This window comes from Pongo pygmaeus, chromosome 17 (assembly GCF_028885625.2).
Source record: "Pongo pygmaeus isolate AG05252 chromosome 17, NHGRI_mPonPyg2-v2.0_pri, whole genome shotgun sequence".
Lineage (NCBI taxonomy): Eukaryota > Metazoa > Chordata > Mammalia > Primates > Hominidae > Pongo > Pongo pygmaeus.
The window spans coordinates 26,025,968-26,042,344 of record NC_072390.2 but is presented as its reverse complement, the minus strand read 5'-3'; the positions used below and the strand labels follow the sequence as shown (position 1 = coordinate 26,042,344).

Genomic DNA, 16,377 nt, shown 5'->3' with positions numbered 1-16,377 from the left:
GTACCCGGGTCCTGGGAGAGGTGGATGAAAGCAAGAAGGGGAAATTGCTGCTTTAGTAGTGTCCGGGGAAAGAGCAGCCACTCTACAGTTCTGTCTTAAATGCCAGTGTAAAATAATCTTGCCGCATTGGACAGGCAGTTCCCTTCATCGTATTTCAGGTGCCCACTTGTGATGCTTCAGACCCCTGGAGCACGTCAGGTTCTTAGATCTCGTTTTGAGGAGTGATGTGGAATGACGCATCCTTACAGATCCCAAAGCGTTGAATAAACGGTTGTACAAAGAGGTATCCGAAGCTTAGCTGACAGCTGTTTTAGTAATAACAGTAAGACGCTGTCTGGGATAGGAAGTTACTATTGCACTCGTTGAAACCTTAGGAAACATTTAAAGCAGTGTAGTCACCGGGATTGTAATTTCCACTGGACACCCGTGGTTAAACTGCGAACTAAGGTGAAGTGTGTTGCAGATCCAGTGCTGTGTATGTAATGGTTCGGAATTACCTCTAATCCTAAAGTTGAAATGAGCCTCCATCTTCAGTCATGTATTTCGTTTTCATTTTAGAATGGTTTATGTAAATTATAAAGAAAGGCTAGTGAAATAGCTATTTTATCGTAAATTAACTGTGTATTAAAAAACATATGCACGGCCGGGCGCGGTGGCTCATGCCTATAATCCCAGCACTTTGGGAGGCCGACGTGGGTAGATCACCTGAGGTCAGGAGTTCGAGACCGGCCTGACCAGTATAGTGAAACCCCCGTCTCTACTAAATATACAAAATTAGCCAGGCGTGGTGGCGCATGTCTGTAATCCCAGCTACTTGGGAAGCTGAGGCAGGGGAATCGCTTGAACCCGGGCGGCAGAGGTTGCAGTGAGACGAGATCGTGCCACCGCACTCCAGCCTGGGCCACAAGAGCGAAACTCCATCGCAAAAACATACCCAAACAAACAAACAAACATATGCTCAAGTAGGCCGTTAAAAATCTTGAGCACTGATCTGAGTTTCTTTAATCGTTATACAAAGCCTTTCCTGGAGATTAGCTCAGAACTGGCAGAACATATGCTCTGTTGGTGCCAAGTGGCTTAAAAGCAAAATGAGATAGTGTCCACTGTGTAAGATGAAGTCGTTATATTAACAGTCTTGTTGAGAAAAATCTTTAGTTTGGGTTAAAAGCAGAAGCCTTTAAAAATTTGAAATGTTTACCCCTGGAGATTATAGACAAGGGGAGAAAAGTTTTACTACTTAAGGATCTTTTATATTTGATACAGGCACTGAATAAATTTCTGAAGCTCTACAGGCATCTTGGCTAAGGTCAAGTTTAACTCGTTATGTTTTAGTTTAGAGATAGACGAGGTGTTAAAATGGAAGGAAAATGAGTGTTAAGTGTACTTATGTAGGATACTTTTAATGTTCTTAATCTTGTATAGTTTTCATAATCTCGTAGTTTTCATAGTAGTTGGTAAGAATTAGTTATCGGAATAGTTTTATGAACTACTCAGAACTGGGAAAGTGGAAATCTCTGGGTGTGTATTCCATGAAGAATATATGAGGAGGAGTGAAGAGAACAAAAATATTCAGACGAGGAAAGAATTTAGTTGAAAATACATTGTGCAGACTTAAACTGGTTTGTCAATACCCAAGGGGGAAAAAAGCCTGAATTTTATTTGCAGACTAGTGTCCCCCTGGTAGAATGAGTTTAAAAGGAAGATGCGTTTATCAAGCTGTCGGTATTACTTTTTCCCCTATGGAAGTTGAAAACCATGACTGATACTCTTTTGAGGTAGATTGGAGAAATGGTAGGATATTTGGAAAACACTTCGTTGGAGAAGAGATTTTTATTCTTAAAAAAAAAAATAAGAGTGATTTTAAAAATATCATTTTGATTTCTTGCTATTAGCTGACACGTAAACTTTTCTTTAAACCATTCTTACGTTTTAGGAGCATTATTTCAGTCCAAAAAGAGGATGGTTAATGGAGTCGTTTCCATCATAGTTCCTAAGAGGTTTCTACTGCTCTGTATATAGACTTAGTCATGTTAAAGTAACGTGTATCAGATAGACATGAAGAATTTGTCTAATAATTGCTGTAGGTTGCTTAAGAGCTATTGACACTGCTTTCTGACTTGGAATTTGTTGCTAAAAACATGTATTTGTAAAATGCCTGTGCCTTGTAAAGAGTGCAGTGTTGAGATTTATCCTTGGGACAGGAAGGGACCTCTGATTTTCTTTATTCATTTCCTTTATTTTTACACATGAGAAAATAAGGTGAAAAGGCTTAAAGCTAGTCTGCAGCTAGTTAAAAACTAGTCTGTGGTTTGGCCGAGAGGTTTCTTTCTGTGAAGATGCTAATTTGCCTCTTTCTTTAGAAGTTTTACGGAGTTGTGGAAAGAACATTGAAATGTAAGTGAGAAGGCCTGGGTTTAAATTCTTGATTTATCACTTCCTCACTTCCTAACAGTGGTTTTTGACATATCGCATTAACTTTCAGAACCTTGCCTTCTATCAGCTGCAACTTTAAAAATACAAAAATAATAATAACCTTGTCTTCTTAACCTGCAAAAGTAATTTTCCTGCATAATTTAATGTTTTCGTGTGGAACAAATGAGAATACTTTAGAAAGCACATTGTATACTGTAAACTTCTATACAACGTGGTGATGTTATTTTTAAAGAAAATACAATTCTTAAAGCATAACAAGGTGTTTAGATCCCTGGATTTTTGCGCACAAGGTGTTTAGATCCCTGGATTTTTGCATAGCCCTAGCTTTGTTGTTTTCATCTTCTGCTGTTTTACAGATTATAACCACTGTAGATACATTTTCTGATTCCCACTTAGTTCTAACCTTAGTTAAGCTGCTTATGAACATTTTAAATATTGCAGTTATTAGTCTGACTTTCCCTGAAGAATATGAAGTTTAGCATTTGAAAATATTCTCATATATACTCATGCATTCATAATCTGTTTCTGTAACAGACAGTGGCTTTTTAAAAGTAATAGTGAAAGTAATCTTGGTAGCAATGTTAATTTATTTGATTTGCTAGTTTTCAGATACGCAAAAGCAGGAGATGATTTCCTTTAAAAACTCAGCTTTGAATAGTTCGTGTTAAGGTTATCTGGTATATCTGAAATATTTAGAAATGTTAAAACAGTTTTTGTTTGCCTTTGCTGTTAAGTTTGAAACCTCTTAGTGCTTTAAATTGATAATCCTGGAAACCAACATCAGTATTGTGGTATTACATAGATTATCGGAGTTTTTATAGTCTTGAAAATAAAGGTACTAATAATCATAGATAATATTTGCTGAACACTTAGAATATGCAAATTTCCGTTTTAAGTGAAACATATCAGGTAATTTTCATAATAACCTTGTAAAACAGAGGAAACTGAGGCTGTGAACAGTTATGTGATGTATAGATTTTACACACTAAATAATAGATTTCATTGTCCTGTTTTATTAACCATTTCTCTGCTCTGCCTCTAATTAAGAGTGTTGGTTTTCGAAGAGTTTTAAGGTAGGGATTCTTAAATTTCAGATTTCATGAAAAATGTTTGGGGGCCAGCTGTTCTACATTCTGGGTGGTCAAAAAAGAAAAGAAGTGCCTTATGGGAATCATAGAACATAGGCCAGCAACCGTTTTTATGAGATGCTGATATACTTGTTGCTGTGGTGGTGGTGGTGGTTTTATATTAGTTGTCGGAGCACATTATTCTTACCAGCTACAGAAAGGGCCATGATTGTTCATATAATATGAGGCTGTCCTAGCAAATTCCACCTTGCTGTTGATATCATTCTTCTAAAGAGACATTCTTTCATTACAGTGACTGAAGAAAAAACTAACCAAACTCATTGAGGACTTTCATAAGGGAATAGATCCAGCAATAGAAAATTTGCTGAGTTTGTCTAGCTTAGAAAACAGTATCCAAGACCAGGTTTTCTGATTAGTGCGATCCTCCACAATTCTAAGAAACTTAAATTCAAACATAAGTCCTTAGAAAATTCAGTTGTAACATGGAGACGCTTCCAGCTTAAAGGAAGTAGATTATGAAGCTGCAAGTTACAGGGTGGAAGTCATTTCTTTTTCTTTGGCCTTAAAAAAAACTCTAAAAATTTAAAAATTGTGTCATCTTTGGCCAATTCCTTAACATCTGTTTATTGGGCTAAAATTGTTTAAAAATATGTAATAGTTTACCTTTCTGATTATCAGTGTGTATTCAGGCCATAACTGGGAAAAATAACACAAATGTTAGCAATAAGTACATTTTTAACTACCTTATGTCTGTTAACTATCTTATTTTGACAATTAAGATTAATAATCTCTAATAATATGCATAGATTGGGGAATTGTTAACCTTTTAAAATAAATAGTGGGTTTTTTGTTTGTTTTTGTTTTGTTTTGTTTTAGAGCCGAGGTCTCACTGTGTTGCTCAGACTGGTCTTGGTCTTGAACTCCTGACCTCAAGCAGTCCTCCTGCTTCACCCTCCCTAGTAGCTGGGATTACAGGTCTTAGCCACCTTACCTTGCTATATAGTCTCTTATTGTAACAATAGCAAAGAGTTACGACAGAGCTCTATAGCTTCTCAGATTTCAGATTGTTCCTCCTAGGTAGGAGTTTGGTCAGCATTCTGACTTCTAATAGAGAACAAAAACCATTTGTGGCTCTCTTTTCTGCCTAGAAATAGCTATATTGACTCTCAAAAGAAAAATAGTACCTTAAAAATTATAGTGCTTTGTAGTTCACACAGTGCTTTTTACATCTGATTCTCTTTTGAACCTCACAACTCAGTAGGCAAAACAAGGATTGTCAGCTAATCTGATGATATTGAGCCATGGATTGAATCCAGGTTAAAAGTATCTGGAGTAATGTTAGATTCCTTTGAAACTCACTCATGAAAGAGAAGCATTAGCAAACCTAAAGGAAGAGATAGGAGAGACATGCACTTCTATTTTCTCCCACCAAATTCATATTGTACACAACTTTCTATTCTCTTTACCCGTTCTGAAACAGAGTAGAGGTAAACATTAAAAACATTCCTTATACAGCTTTAATAATTAGTGGTATGGGCCACGTACAGTAGCTCACTCCTGTAATCCCAGCACTTTGGGAGGCTGAGCCTGGCAGATCACCTGAGGTCAGGAGTTTGAGACCAGCCTAACATGGTGAAACCCCCTCTCTACTAAAAAATACAAAAAATTAGCTGGGTGTGGTGGTGCACCCCTGTGTAATCCCAGCTACTTGGGTGGCTGAGGCAGGAGAATTGCTTGAACCCAGGAGGTGGGGGTTGCAGTGAGCCCAAATTGAGCCACTGCACTCCAGCCTGGGAGACAGAGTGACACTGTCTCCAAAAAAAAAAAAAAAAAAAAAAAATTAGTTGTAATGGTTAATGATGATAAAGACAATTAGATAAGAAAATTAAAATTTCATAACACATTTCCTACCATAATTTGCACAAGAATATTGTAACTAGGAATAAAGCCTTGGCTTGCATTCCGGTGTTCCATAGTAGTCTTGGAACCTCTGAGTTAAATACTTTCTACCAGAGTTTAATTCTCACTACTTGGAAGTTACTTGGTAATCAAGGAAAAGAACTTCTATTGAGCTTCTGTACGCTAGATACTATTAGATACTTTCATGTATGTTACATGTAAGTGTAGATATCTTAAATATCGAGTTAAGAAAACACTTCAGAAAGTTGTTGCCAGAATATCTCTAACTGGGTCTTTTTTACTCAAGAACTTAAGTTGAAATTTATAAGTTATAAAAATGTTAAGTCTGTTACTTTGAGAAATTTTTTCTTGATTAAGATCAGTCCAATTCACTAATATATTTATAGTTGACGTGATCATCCAGTAGTGGTTATTCAGCCTTCAGAAATTATGCTTATCTTCCAGGATTTGTAAAAACATCTCAGGAGTGAAGAGCATTCTTTTTTTTTTTTTTTTGCCCAGGCTGGAGTGCAATGGCATGATCTTGGCGTACTGCAACCTCCGCCTCCCGGGTTCAAGCTATTCTCCTGCCCCAGCTTCCCGAGTAGCTGGAATTACAGGCGCCTGCCACCACGCCTGGCTAATTTTTTGCATTTTTAGTAGAGATGGGGTTTCCCTATGTTGGCTAAGCTGGTTTTGAACTCCTGACCTCGTGAATCCACCCACCTTGGCCTCCCAAAGTGCTGGGATTACAGGCGTGAGCCACCACTCTGCGGAGCATTTTCTTTAAGCTGCAGTTGAATATGACCAAACAACAACAACAACACCCTCTTTAGTGTGTTTCTATTTGTCCTCATGTTATTGAAAGTAAGCAAGAATGGTTGACAGCAAATTGGCTTACTCATTCTTTCCTTTGTCCTTTTTCACCCTTTGAAGCTCTTCCTCTTCCTTCAGGCACTAGTGCTCTTTCTTGGTGGAAAGCCCCATTGAAAATTAATCTATACTTACATAGATACTTACATACCTCTATTTGTGTTATTAAGCTTAAAAATTATATTACCACTTTCATTTTACATTAGCTAATGCATGAGGAAATAATCATTTGCATTTTCTCTACTGTGACTTGACACATCATATCCTTTGGCCATTTTTCTCTTTTTCTTACTCAAAACTTCTAGGAGTAGCAATCAATAATTTAAATAATATTTTAACATTTTTATTAGGGTTTTACAGCATGCAATTATTGTATGCTATTGTTTAAAGACTATAATAAAAAGGTTATTAATTCTCCAACCTCCTTTTGCATAATCTTTATATATTAGTGATTATTCATCTTCTATATGTTACAAATACTATTTTATAGCACCATTGCCCCTTCAAAAACCCCAGAAGAATAGGCTCTGTCCAAAGTACGTACTACCTTATTGGGGTGATTACTCTTTATGCTCTTATTATTCCATTCACACTCCTAGTCTAAGAATTTCCCCTCCCTATAGCTTTTGTATACTCAGATGTTAGGGTGGGAGTAGCAGAAAACAGAATCTTTTGGGCATAGGGGGAAACATGTAGTCTCACACTTGAGTCATATCATTATGAAGTGCTAATAGACTGGCAGAGGTATAATTACAACTACTCCATAGTTGATCGTAGGTTCTCCACGTATACTTGCAAAAATCTTATGAGGTTTATCTTATTCCCATTTTGCACCTAAGGTTCAAGTTAAATCATTTAAAGTTACACATATCTAGTAAGTGATGGTGACTATATTGCTTCCTTTTAAAACTGTACCTTCAAAGATGATGATGTTAAAAGAAAAGATAAAATGATAAATTTAGAAACTTTAGGGGAAAATATGTAATTTGTATATCATATTAATTATGTATGTATTTGTATGTAATACATACATACAATATGTAATATGTATACATATTAATATGTATATCATATTAATATATCATAATAATTATGATTATGGACTTTTACAAGGAGTAAAAAGTAAAAAGTCCTTTTTTGATCAGGCCCGTGGCGCCGACAGGATAGGCAAGTGTCGTGGACTTCGTACTGCTAGGAAGCTCCGTAGTCACCGACGAGACCAGAAGTGGCATGATAAACAGTATAAGAAAGCTCATTTGGGCACAGCCCTGAAGGCCAACCCTTTTGGAGGTGCTTCTCATGCAAAAGGAATTGTGCTGGAAAAAGTAGGAGTTGAAGGCAAACAGCCAAATTCTGCCATTAGGAAGTGTGTCAGGGTCCAGCTGATCAAGAATGGCAAGAAAATCACAGCCTTTGTACCCAACGACGGTTGCTTGAACTTTATTGAGGAAAACGATGAAGTTCTGGTTGCTGGATTTGGTCGCAAAGGTCATGCTGTTGGTGATATTCCTGGAGTCCGCTTTAAGGTTGTCAAAGTAGCCAATGTGTCTCTTTTGGCCCTATACAAAGGCAAGAAGGAAAGACCAAGATCATAAATTTTAATGGTGAAAACACTGTAGTAATAAATTTTCATATGCAAAAAAAAGAAAAAGAAAAGTCATGAAGTATTCAGTCTGAAAATGTAATGGGTTCTTGAATTTGGAAGTATTTGAAATTTTTATCTTTTTATTTCTGAATTTTCCAGTTTTACCACAATGAACAAGTATCATAGATATAATGAAGTTTTTGTTAGTTTTATTTTTAGATATGGGTTCTTGCTCTGTTGCCCAGGCTGGAGTGCAGTGGTGCTATCATAGCTCACTACAGCCTCAAACTTCTGGGCTCAAGGAATCCTCCTGTCCCAGCCTGTCTTGTAGCTGGGATTGCAGGCATATGCCACCATGCCAGACTCTGGATGTAGTGAAGTTTTAAACACTTACGTAATTAACAGTTTTTAAAGGAATGTCTCTAGGTACAGCACTACATTTAGCATTGTTGAGGCAGGGATTTGGGAAGATGCAAGTGAAGGCAATATTATAGTATGTGTCTTTTTAAGAATTCACACTCAGGAAACAAAATACACACATAATCACATAGGAGGATAGTATTATTCCTTAATCATCCAAATTGCTTTCTAGTTGATGTGGAAAGGAACATGGTAAGCCATGTAAAGACACAAATCATTCTGTCTTGTTCTCTGTTCCATCACGTTGTAAATGGTTAGCATATATTTATTGAATGAATGGGAATCACCTCAGTGCCAATGGCAAGAGGGTGGTCTGACTGGCATAAGAGGATGAACTGGGACTCAAAGTGGGTAGCAGTTGAGAACAGCCACAATTTCTAGGATGAGGGGCTTAATAAAAATTAATTTCCAAGGTGGGAAAGGATATAATACACATTTTCTTAGAAAGTAATTCTAGAAGTATAGAATTTAAATAGGAGGTAACTATTTAGAAAGGTTCTTAAGGTTTTAGACCCCAATTGTAAGCACATATCTGAAGAAGGCATTCTCTGTTTATGGGCAACTTAAAATCTAGCAAGAAGAGGTAATTACTAAAACCAAGATGCATAATTAGGAAGAGGTTCTGTATATTTTGAAGTTGTAGATTTTTTGGTGAATATGAGTTCAGGGAAAAGGACCTGTGTGTTTTAGGCACTGAAATAGGTCTCTTCAAAAAGGCCAAAAATCACTGAAATGTAGGTTCAGTTTTTGCTGGAGAACTCTTAGATTCTTAAAGAGTCCTTAATTTCTTTTTTAGGCATTATTTTTTATAATATTCCTTTAGTAAACCTGCTTAACATTTTGCACCATCAGTGACATTTGCCTTTTTTTCCCCCGATTCAAAAACATTTGTGTGGTTATATGTCAGAAAATGTTCTATTTTAAAAATAAAACCAAGCCTGGCACAGTGGCACATGCCTGTAATCCCAGCTACTCCAGGAGGATGAGGTGGGAGGAACATGAGTTTGAGCCCAGCCTGGGCCAAAATAGTGAGACTCCATCTACAAAAGAGTTTTGGCTGGACATGGTGGCACACACGTGTAATCCCATCACTGTGGGAGGCAGAGGTGAGAGGATTGCTTGAGGCCAGGAGTTTGAAAGTAGCCTGGCCAACATAGTGAGACTCTCCATCTCCATAAAAATAAAAAAAAATTTAAAAACCAACCAAATACATGCTTATTCTCTTTTGCATTGGTGTTGGAGTTTTCAGAGTACCAGCCTTTTCACATTACTTTCTTTCAGCTATTAGAATGCAGTGAAATTACTCTGTTCTGGTCCCTCATTACCATATTTCTCCTCCTCCTCATCAACATGCTTTGGCAGGGAAAACAGTTTATAATTCTAAATGACTTTGGTCAGAAGAGCTACCAGTGACATATACTGCTACATTAAACCAGTTTAAAGTATGTTTTCCTTTGAATGCCCTGGGATATACAGTTGTTCTGAAATCTAGTGTATATTATAAGAGGTAGGTTTATGTTGGAGAATGAGCAGGATAAAGAAAAACATAGCAGTTCAAGACTAAAAGGCCCAAACAATTCAGTCCTGGTATAGTCATGGAAGTGACAATTTTAATCTGTAATTTGAGCAGTGTTATTACCCATCATATTATTGGATCAGGGTGGAAATGATGTTGTATGTAAGTTAGAAATACTTTATTTATTACTTGGATTGCTGTCTTGTAGGGACTGATTTCAGCTCTCCACAGCTGCATCAAGAATTTGGACATAGTTTTTTTTTTTAGGATCTCAGGCTTATATTGCGGAAGCAGTGATTATTGTAAACTATTCTGGTTTCTTAATGACCTATCCCAATCTCACTTTCGTACCACTGTTAAAACTATATCCATTATTTAAGTAGTTAAAAATCCTTTCATTTAAGGCTAAAGTATGTGCCTGTCATTTTTTTAGAAAGCAGTAAAAGTGAGATAGGGCACTTTTGGGGGTTAAGCTGTGAGTAATACTTAAGAGTAGCACCAGCCTTATTTATAATTGTTATGATATGTTGCAAAGATTGGCTGCAATAGCCTATCTTTTGGGGGGGGGGCTGCAGAGGGGGGCAAAAATAAAATACAAAAAAATTTATTTAGAATATTTTAGATAATTTAAAAGGTACAAAAAATAGCATGATGAACTTTCCCTTTTCTCTAGACCTATTTAAATCCTTTTATTTCTTCATGGTTCATCTCAACTGTGACCTATTCAGTGAAGCCTGACCTCTTTCATCTTAAGTCTGTTGCACATTGTATATAGTAGTGAGAGCAGTGTGACTAGAGGAGTTGAAAATAAGATTTTATTGTGTGGTAGAAATAAATATGTATGTGGTAGAAATGTACCTAGAAATCTAGTGAAAACTAAATTTCAACATTTCGCTATATGCAGAACAAAACTGGTAAAGTATAGATTCAAGAGGAACCAAACAAAATAATTATTTTAGGAAGATCAGTTGTGTGGAGCAATAGGTCTTCCAATTGGTGAATTGCCAACTCATTTTGGTTGGCTTTTTTACCGTACTTTGTGAAATTTTACTTGGCCTTCAAACAGTTTACCATTTTGCTAGAAGAGACAGGAGATGCAGAATTCTTAATTATGAATGTTTCTAATTTTCAGGGTTTTAGAATCCTTTTAGAACCTGTAAACTTTTTCCCTTTTGACAGTGAAGTGAATACAGTGGCTATTAGATTTCTACTTTTCAGCATTGGTAGTATTTTCTGCTCCCAGTGCCAGAAATGCAAGTAAAGCTGCCTAACCATTTTCTTTGAGCTGTTGCAGCCCTCTACTGGTTTATGGAAGTTGCAGCAATTTAGAACCTGTTAGGGCCAGAAGGTCAGTAAACTCAACAACTCATTTAAAAAATCTCAGACCTTTAGAAGTCATCTGTGCCAACCCTCTCAATTGCAGATGAATATTTTATATACCTACCTTAACAATTCTGGAGGGAGGGAAAAAATATATATATATATACACACACACGTATGTATGTATGTATAAGATACCCTAGGCAAATAGATAATTGTAAATATAACTGCCCATATTTATTTACAAACTCTAAATGTATTGTTAGAATGTGATCCTTTATAATCAGATGTTTCATGTCGTCAAAAACATCTCTTTAATGTCTTGTAAATATTTAATGAAGTAATGAGAATTTTATTTTTTAAAAATTTGAAGTATTTATTACTATTAGAAGATAAATACAACAGATAAATGCTAATTGCTTATTTAAATTATTTCCAAAGCAATTTTACTTCTTATTTATTGCTGGAGCCAGAAACTTAGGTTTCATTCTAGGCTTCTTGTTCTTGTTTACTCTTCCACCCTTGTCCCCTGTGACCCTCCCCCCGCCACAATCTGGTCATTGTGCTTTAAGTGGTCTTCTTGTGTCTTAGCTAATTCCTCTTAAGTCCATCTTCCAGCATTTCACTAAGGGCACCTTTCTGAACACACTGCTCGAATTATGTCACTACTTTTTTAGAAACCTTTTTTGTTACCATAAAGAACAGACTACACAATGACAAGGGGCTTCATGATGAGATCCCTTCCTGCTTTCTTCAGCCTCATTTTCTATCCCACTCTGCTTCAGTTTTTTGCTGTTCCTTCATTGTGCTCTGCTTTTGTGTGTGGGCATGTGTGTACACCTGTGCATATGCTTATCCTCCTCCCACACCAGCCCCATCTATATCTACCTGCCTCAGAGTCATCCTCAACACTCTATTTTAGTGTTCCCTCTTCTTGAAATTCCCCACCCCTACCTCCGTACACATGCACCCAAATTGGGTGCTTGCTTACATAGCATTTATTATTCTGCATGGTAATTAAATTGTCTTTTTCCTGTTAAAAACTGTCATTTCCCTTCAGGCTAGGATTGTGTTTTGTTCATCTTAGTTCCATTATGTGACATATAAGTGTTTAGTAAATGCTAAGTGATAGAATAATTGCATGAGCAAACTAGGATATGATAGCTAAAGGAAATACCCACACTTAAATAAGTTAACATCACAGATTTAATTCACTTTTGTTGACGTTTTAAGGAGAATTAGTTCATTTAGACTAGTGTTTATTGAACATACTTTTCATGATGTCTATATTAAGGAAAGTGATGGTTGGGGGAGATAAAGATTTGGTAGAATTTTAGAATTGGAATGGACATCATTTTAAAATGAGGAAACTGAAAGCCAAAGAGTTTACTAGAAATTTCAAGTTACAATTAGAACCCAAGTCTTATAGTGCTTATTTTTTACTTTCCTAATTTCCTTCTAATGTATTTTACCTAGATTTGGCTAGGATTAGTAGATACTGGTTGTTTATTTTTTCAGGCAATTGGACTATCTAAATAGAACTCTATCCTATAGGTTTACCTTTGTGGAATTTTGAAAGTAATAATAGACATATAGCTAAAGCAAACTGACTATTTGTAATGATTTATTTATTTATTTATTTATTTTTATTTTTATTTTTTTGAGATGGAGTCTCACTCTGTCACCCAGGCTGGAGTATAGTGGTGCAATCTGGACTCACTGCAACCTCCACCTCCTGGGTTCAAGCCATGCTGCTGCTTCAGCCTCCTGAGTAGCTGGGACTACAGGCATGCGCCCACCATGCCCGGCTAATTTTTGTATTTTTGGTAGAGATGGGGTTTCACCATGTTGGCCAGGCTGGTCTCGACCTCCTGACCTCAGGTGATCTTCTCACCTTGGCCTCACAAAGTGCTGGGAATACAGGAGTGAACCATCGTGCCTGGCCTGTAATGTATTTATTTTGTATAGTCTTCTGAATTATCTCTCATGCTCAGATTCCCGAAAGGTATAATATTTAGCAACACCAATAAAAAATGAATCCTGTGTTTACTGGATTGAGCTTGTGTCCTAAATCTTTTGCTTCTTTCCCTATTCTGGATTTAGAGTTAGAAAACATGTTAAGTACCTTTTATCTCTTTTCGTCTACCACTGTCTGAAGCACTCCGTTACCTGCCATCTCATGTATTACTTCCTCTTGAGTTCTACCCAGAACGCTGTAGGACTCCAGAGGAAACCAAGTAGAAATGGACCTATGTTATTATTTTAAAAGAATTTTTGTTTGCTGATAAAAGCAATACATGTCCATTCTAAAGTTAAAACTTTAGAGAACTTTATAAAATAGACCATAAAAATTCCTTAAGGACTTTTAAGAACATTGTTTTAAGGACATTGTTGAGGACAGTTTATTGTAAAAGATTGTAGATGCCTGTACTTTTTTCTTCATCTTTTGCATGCTGTTGGTGGTGTGATTTTCTGATTTTTTTAAATTTATTTTTATTTTTTATTATTATTTTTTGAGACGGAGTCTCGCTCTGTTGCCCAGGCTAGAGTGCAGTGGTGTGATTTTGGCTCACTGCAAGGTCCGCCTCCCAGATTCAAGCCATTCTCCTGCCTCAGCCTCCTGAGTAGCTGGGACTACAGGCACCTGCCACCACACCTGGCTAATTTTTTGTATTTTTCAGTAGAGATGGGGTTTCACCACATTAGCCAGGATAGTCTCGATCTCCTGACCTCGTGATCCGCCTGCCTTGGCCTCCCAAAGTGCTGGGATTACAGGTGTGAGCCACTGCGCCCGGCCAATTTTGTGATTTAAAAAAAAAAAAAAAAAAGATGCTAATTTCTTGATCTGGAATGCAACCATGAGCTTTTTGTGGGAAAGTGTTGTGGAATAACTGCTAGAAAACATTGTGGTGAAAATGAACCATTACTTTAGGAAAATATGATAAAGAGAGCATGTTCCCTTTTTATAGACTGAATTCTCACTTGAATGGCTTAAATAGTTAAGGCAGGGAGGGAAGTCCAGTTAATATCTCAGAAGCACAACTATTTGTTTCGAGGCTTTTTCCAATATTTTTTTCAAAACCACTTTAAAAATGTGAGGGAATTAAGCTGCTTGTTCGGTTTAAGTAGGAATTACTTAGTGTTTATGTCTAATGGTTTATTTTTTGCATGTGAGGAAAACAGCAGTAAGTACATCTAATAATTTAAGGTATCATTTTGCATTCATAGAAAAAATACTAGAATTTGGAGTGAAATCATTGTAAACCTCTTATTCAAGAATCAGAATTTTGGAACGAGAGGATCTTAAATGTCATCTAATCTAATTTTACTTTCAAGAAGAAACAGAAATACTGAGAACTGATGAAGGTCAACCAAAAAGTCTTTGGTAGATCTCAGAATCTTGGACCTCAAGCTCCCAGATCACACTACATAAAAAGTGGTGGTCACTTTCCTAACTGAATGACCCTTAAGGACCATTCAAAATTGTATACTGTGATATGGTCCTTTACTAGTTGTCTTTTTTTCTCAAATCAATTTCGAAGAAAGCATTTTTGCCCTGAAAGTGGCTGCAGCTCAGTGGAAGCTGGAACTGAAATAAAGTTAGGAACTTGCATTCCATGCTCAGAGTTCTCTCTTTACTTTCTCTAGGTAGAATACAAAGTGGGTGGTAAATTTGAATATTTGATATGCACTGGGGTCTATGCTAAGGTATAATTTTAGTTACTTCTCATAGCCTTTTTATTGAACTTTATCATTTCATAATATAGATGATGAAATTAAGTAATTTAGGCCAGGTGCATTGGTTCATGCCTGTCATCCCAGCACTTTTGAGAGGCCGAAGCAGGAGGATTGCTTGAGGCCATGAGTTTGTGGCTAGCCTAGGCAACAAAGCAAGACCCGGTCTCAATACTTAAAAAACAAAAAAAAATAATTTGGACTTTGCTCTCAGTTGTATTTAATCTAAAGTACATGTTTTAGGGACTTCTGGACAAAAGGGTAGACTGGAGATGCCCCCTTCTTTTTCAAATATGGAAATGCTAGATAAAAATAAAACATTTAAAGAAAGGGGAATCTGCAGGTGCCTGAAATGAAAAAGAACAGTCATAACAGAGTCATAACAGAAGTTGAAGCTTTGTCCTATAGGGAAAATAAAAAGATACCTTTAGTGTGTGAGCTTTAATGTGGTAGTGGAATCCATTGGTCCAGGAATGGCAGGAAGCTGAGACTGGGCTCTTTGAGTAAAAGTCCAGACCAGGAGGACTCTCAATTATTCATAAATAGGTCCTTAAAAAACAGAAAGGCCATCTACCAGCCTGGGTTTATATTTCCAGGTATATCTTCTTCCTGTCTTTTTATTTTCACCTTTTTTGGTCTTCTTTCATGGTCTGCTTTTTTTTTTTTTTTTAAGTATATTGCTGGATTCTGTTTATCCACTCTTACAGACTCTTCATTTATCGTAGTAACATATGTATTGGAAGTTATTTACATTCTATTTACCACACTTAAAAAAATTTTTTTCTGCCTTCTGTCACATAGATTGAATGTTCATTTGTTTTCAAAGGCATCCATTTGATTTATTGAGACCTATATTTCTATTCATTTTCTGCAGTTTTTTAATTTTAATGTATATTTTCCCTCTAAGCCCGATAAGAGTATAATTGGGTTGTTTGTAACACAAAGGATAAATGCTTGAAGATAATTTTCAGGATAAAAATGCGCCATAATCTGTTTAACCAGGTGTAAATGGATATGTAGATTTCCTTTCCAGTGTTTTGGGCATACTAGTAACACTTCCTTGAATGTCTTTTTATATTATCTTTACATATTTGTGTAAGTACACCTGTAGGATAATCCCAGAAGTAGAATTACTAGAAGAGAAGGCTGTGCGTTTAAATTTTTATGGTTTCTGCCAAATACCTCTCCAAAGAGAATATATCCCAGTTTTTATCCCCATCAGCAGTGGATTAAAATGCTGGTTTTCCCGAACCCTTGCCAACAGTTTTAATCTTGGTCAGACTTTTAAGTGAGAAGTCATGTCATTATTTTATAGTTTCAAAACTGTGAATGAGTTTGCATACTTCTGTTTGTTTACTTTTGTGTTTTTTGTTCTTTGTTCTTCATGTCTTCTGATTTTTTTTGTAATTTTTCTGTTTTTCACTGATTTGTTATACCTCTTGGATTGGTCTTTTTCATATGTGTTGCAAATGTTTTCACTTGTTTTCTGATTTCTGTTTATGATGTTT

At 36.4% G+C, this 16,377-nt stretch overlaps 2 protein-coding genes across 10 annotated transcripts in view; both read left to right on the top strand.

Moving 5' to 3' along the window:
• ANKRD12 (ankyrin repeat domain 12) overlaps positions 1-16,377 on the top strand; it is a 144,626-nt gene that overhangs the window by 822 nt on the left and 127,427 nt on the right. The window lies entirely within an intron of this gene.
• Positions 465-7,949, top strand: LOC129018916 (small ribosomal subunit protein uS12-like). The gene is made up of 2 exons (XM_063653912.1): positions 465-4,496; positions 6,176-7,949. Exon 2 carries the CDS (start codon positions 7,298-7,300, stop codon positions 7,886-7,888), a length of 591 nt encoding a protein of 196 aa, XP_063509982.1. The 5' UTR covers positions 465-4,496; positions 6,176-7,297; the 3' UTR covers positions 7,889-7,949.

What these genes read in the sequence shown, in the direction of transcription:
- LOC129018916 (XM_063653912.1), top strand. Translation starts at nt 7,298, where the DNA reads ATGTATGTATTTGTATGTAATACATACATACAATATGTAATATGTATA.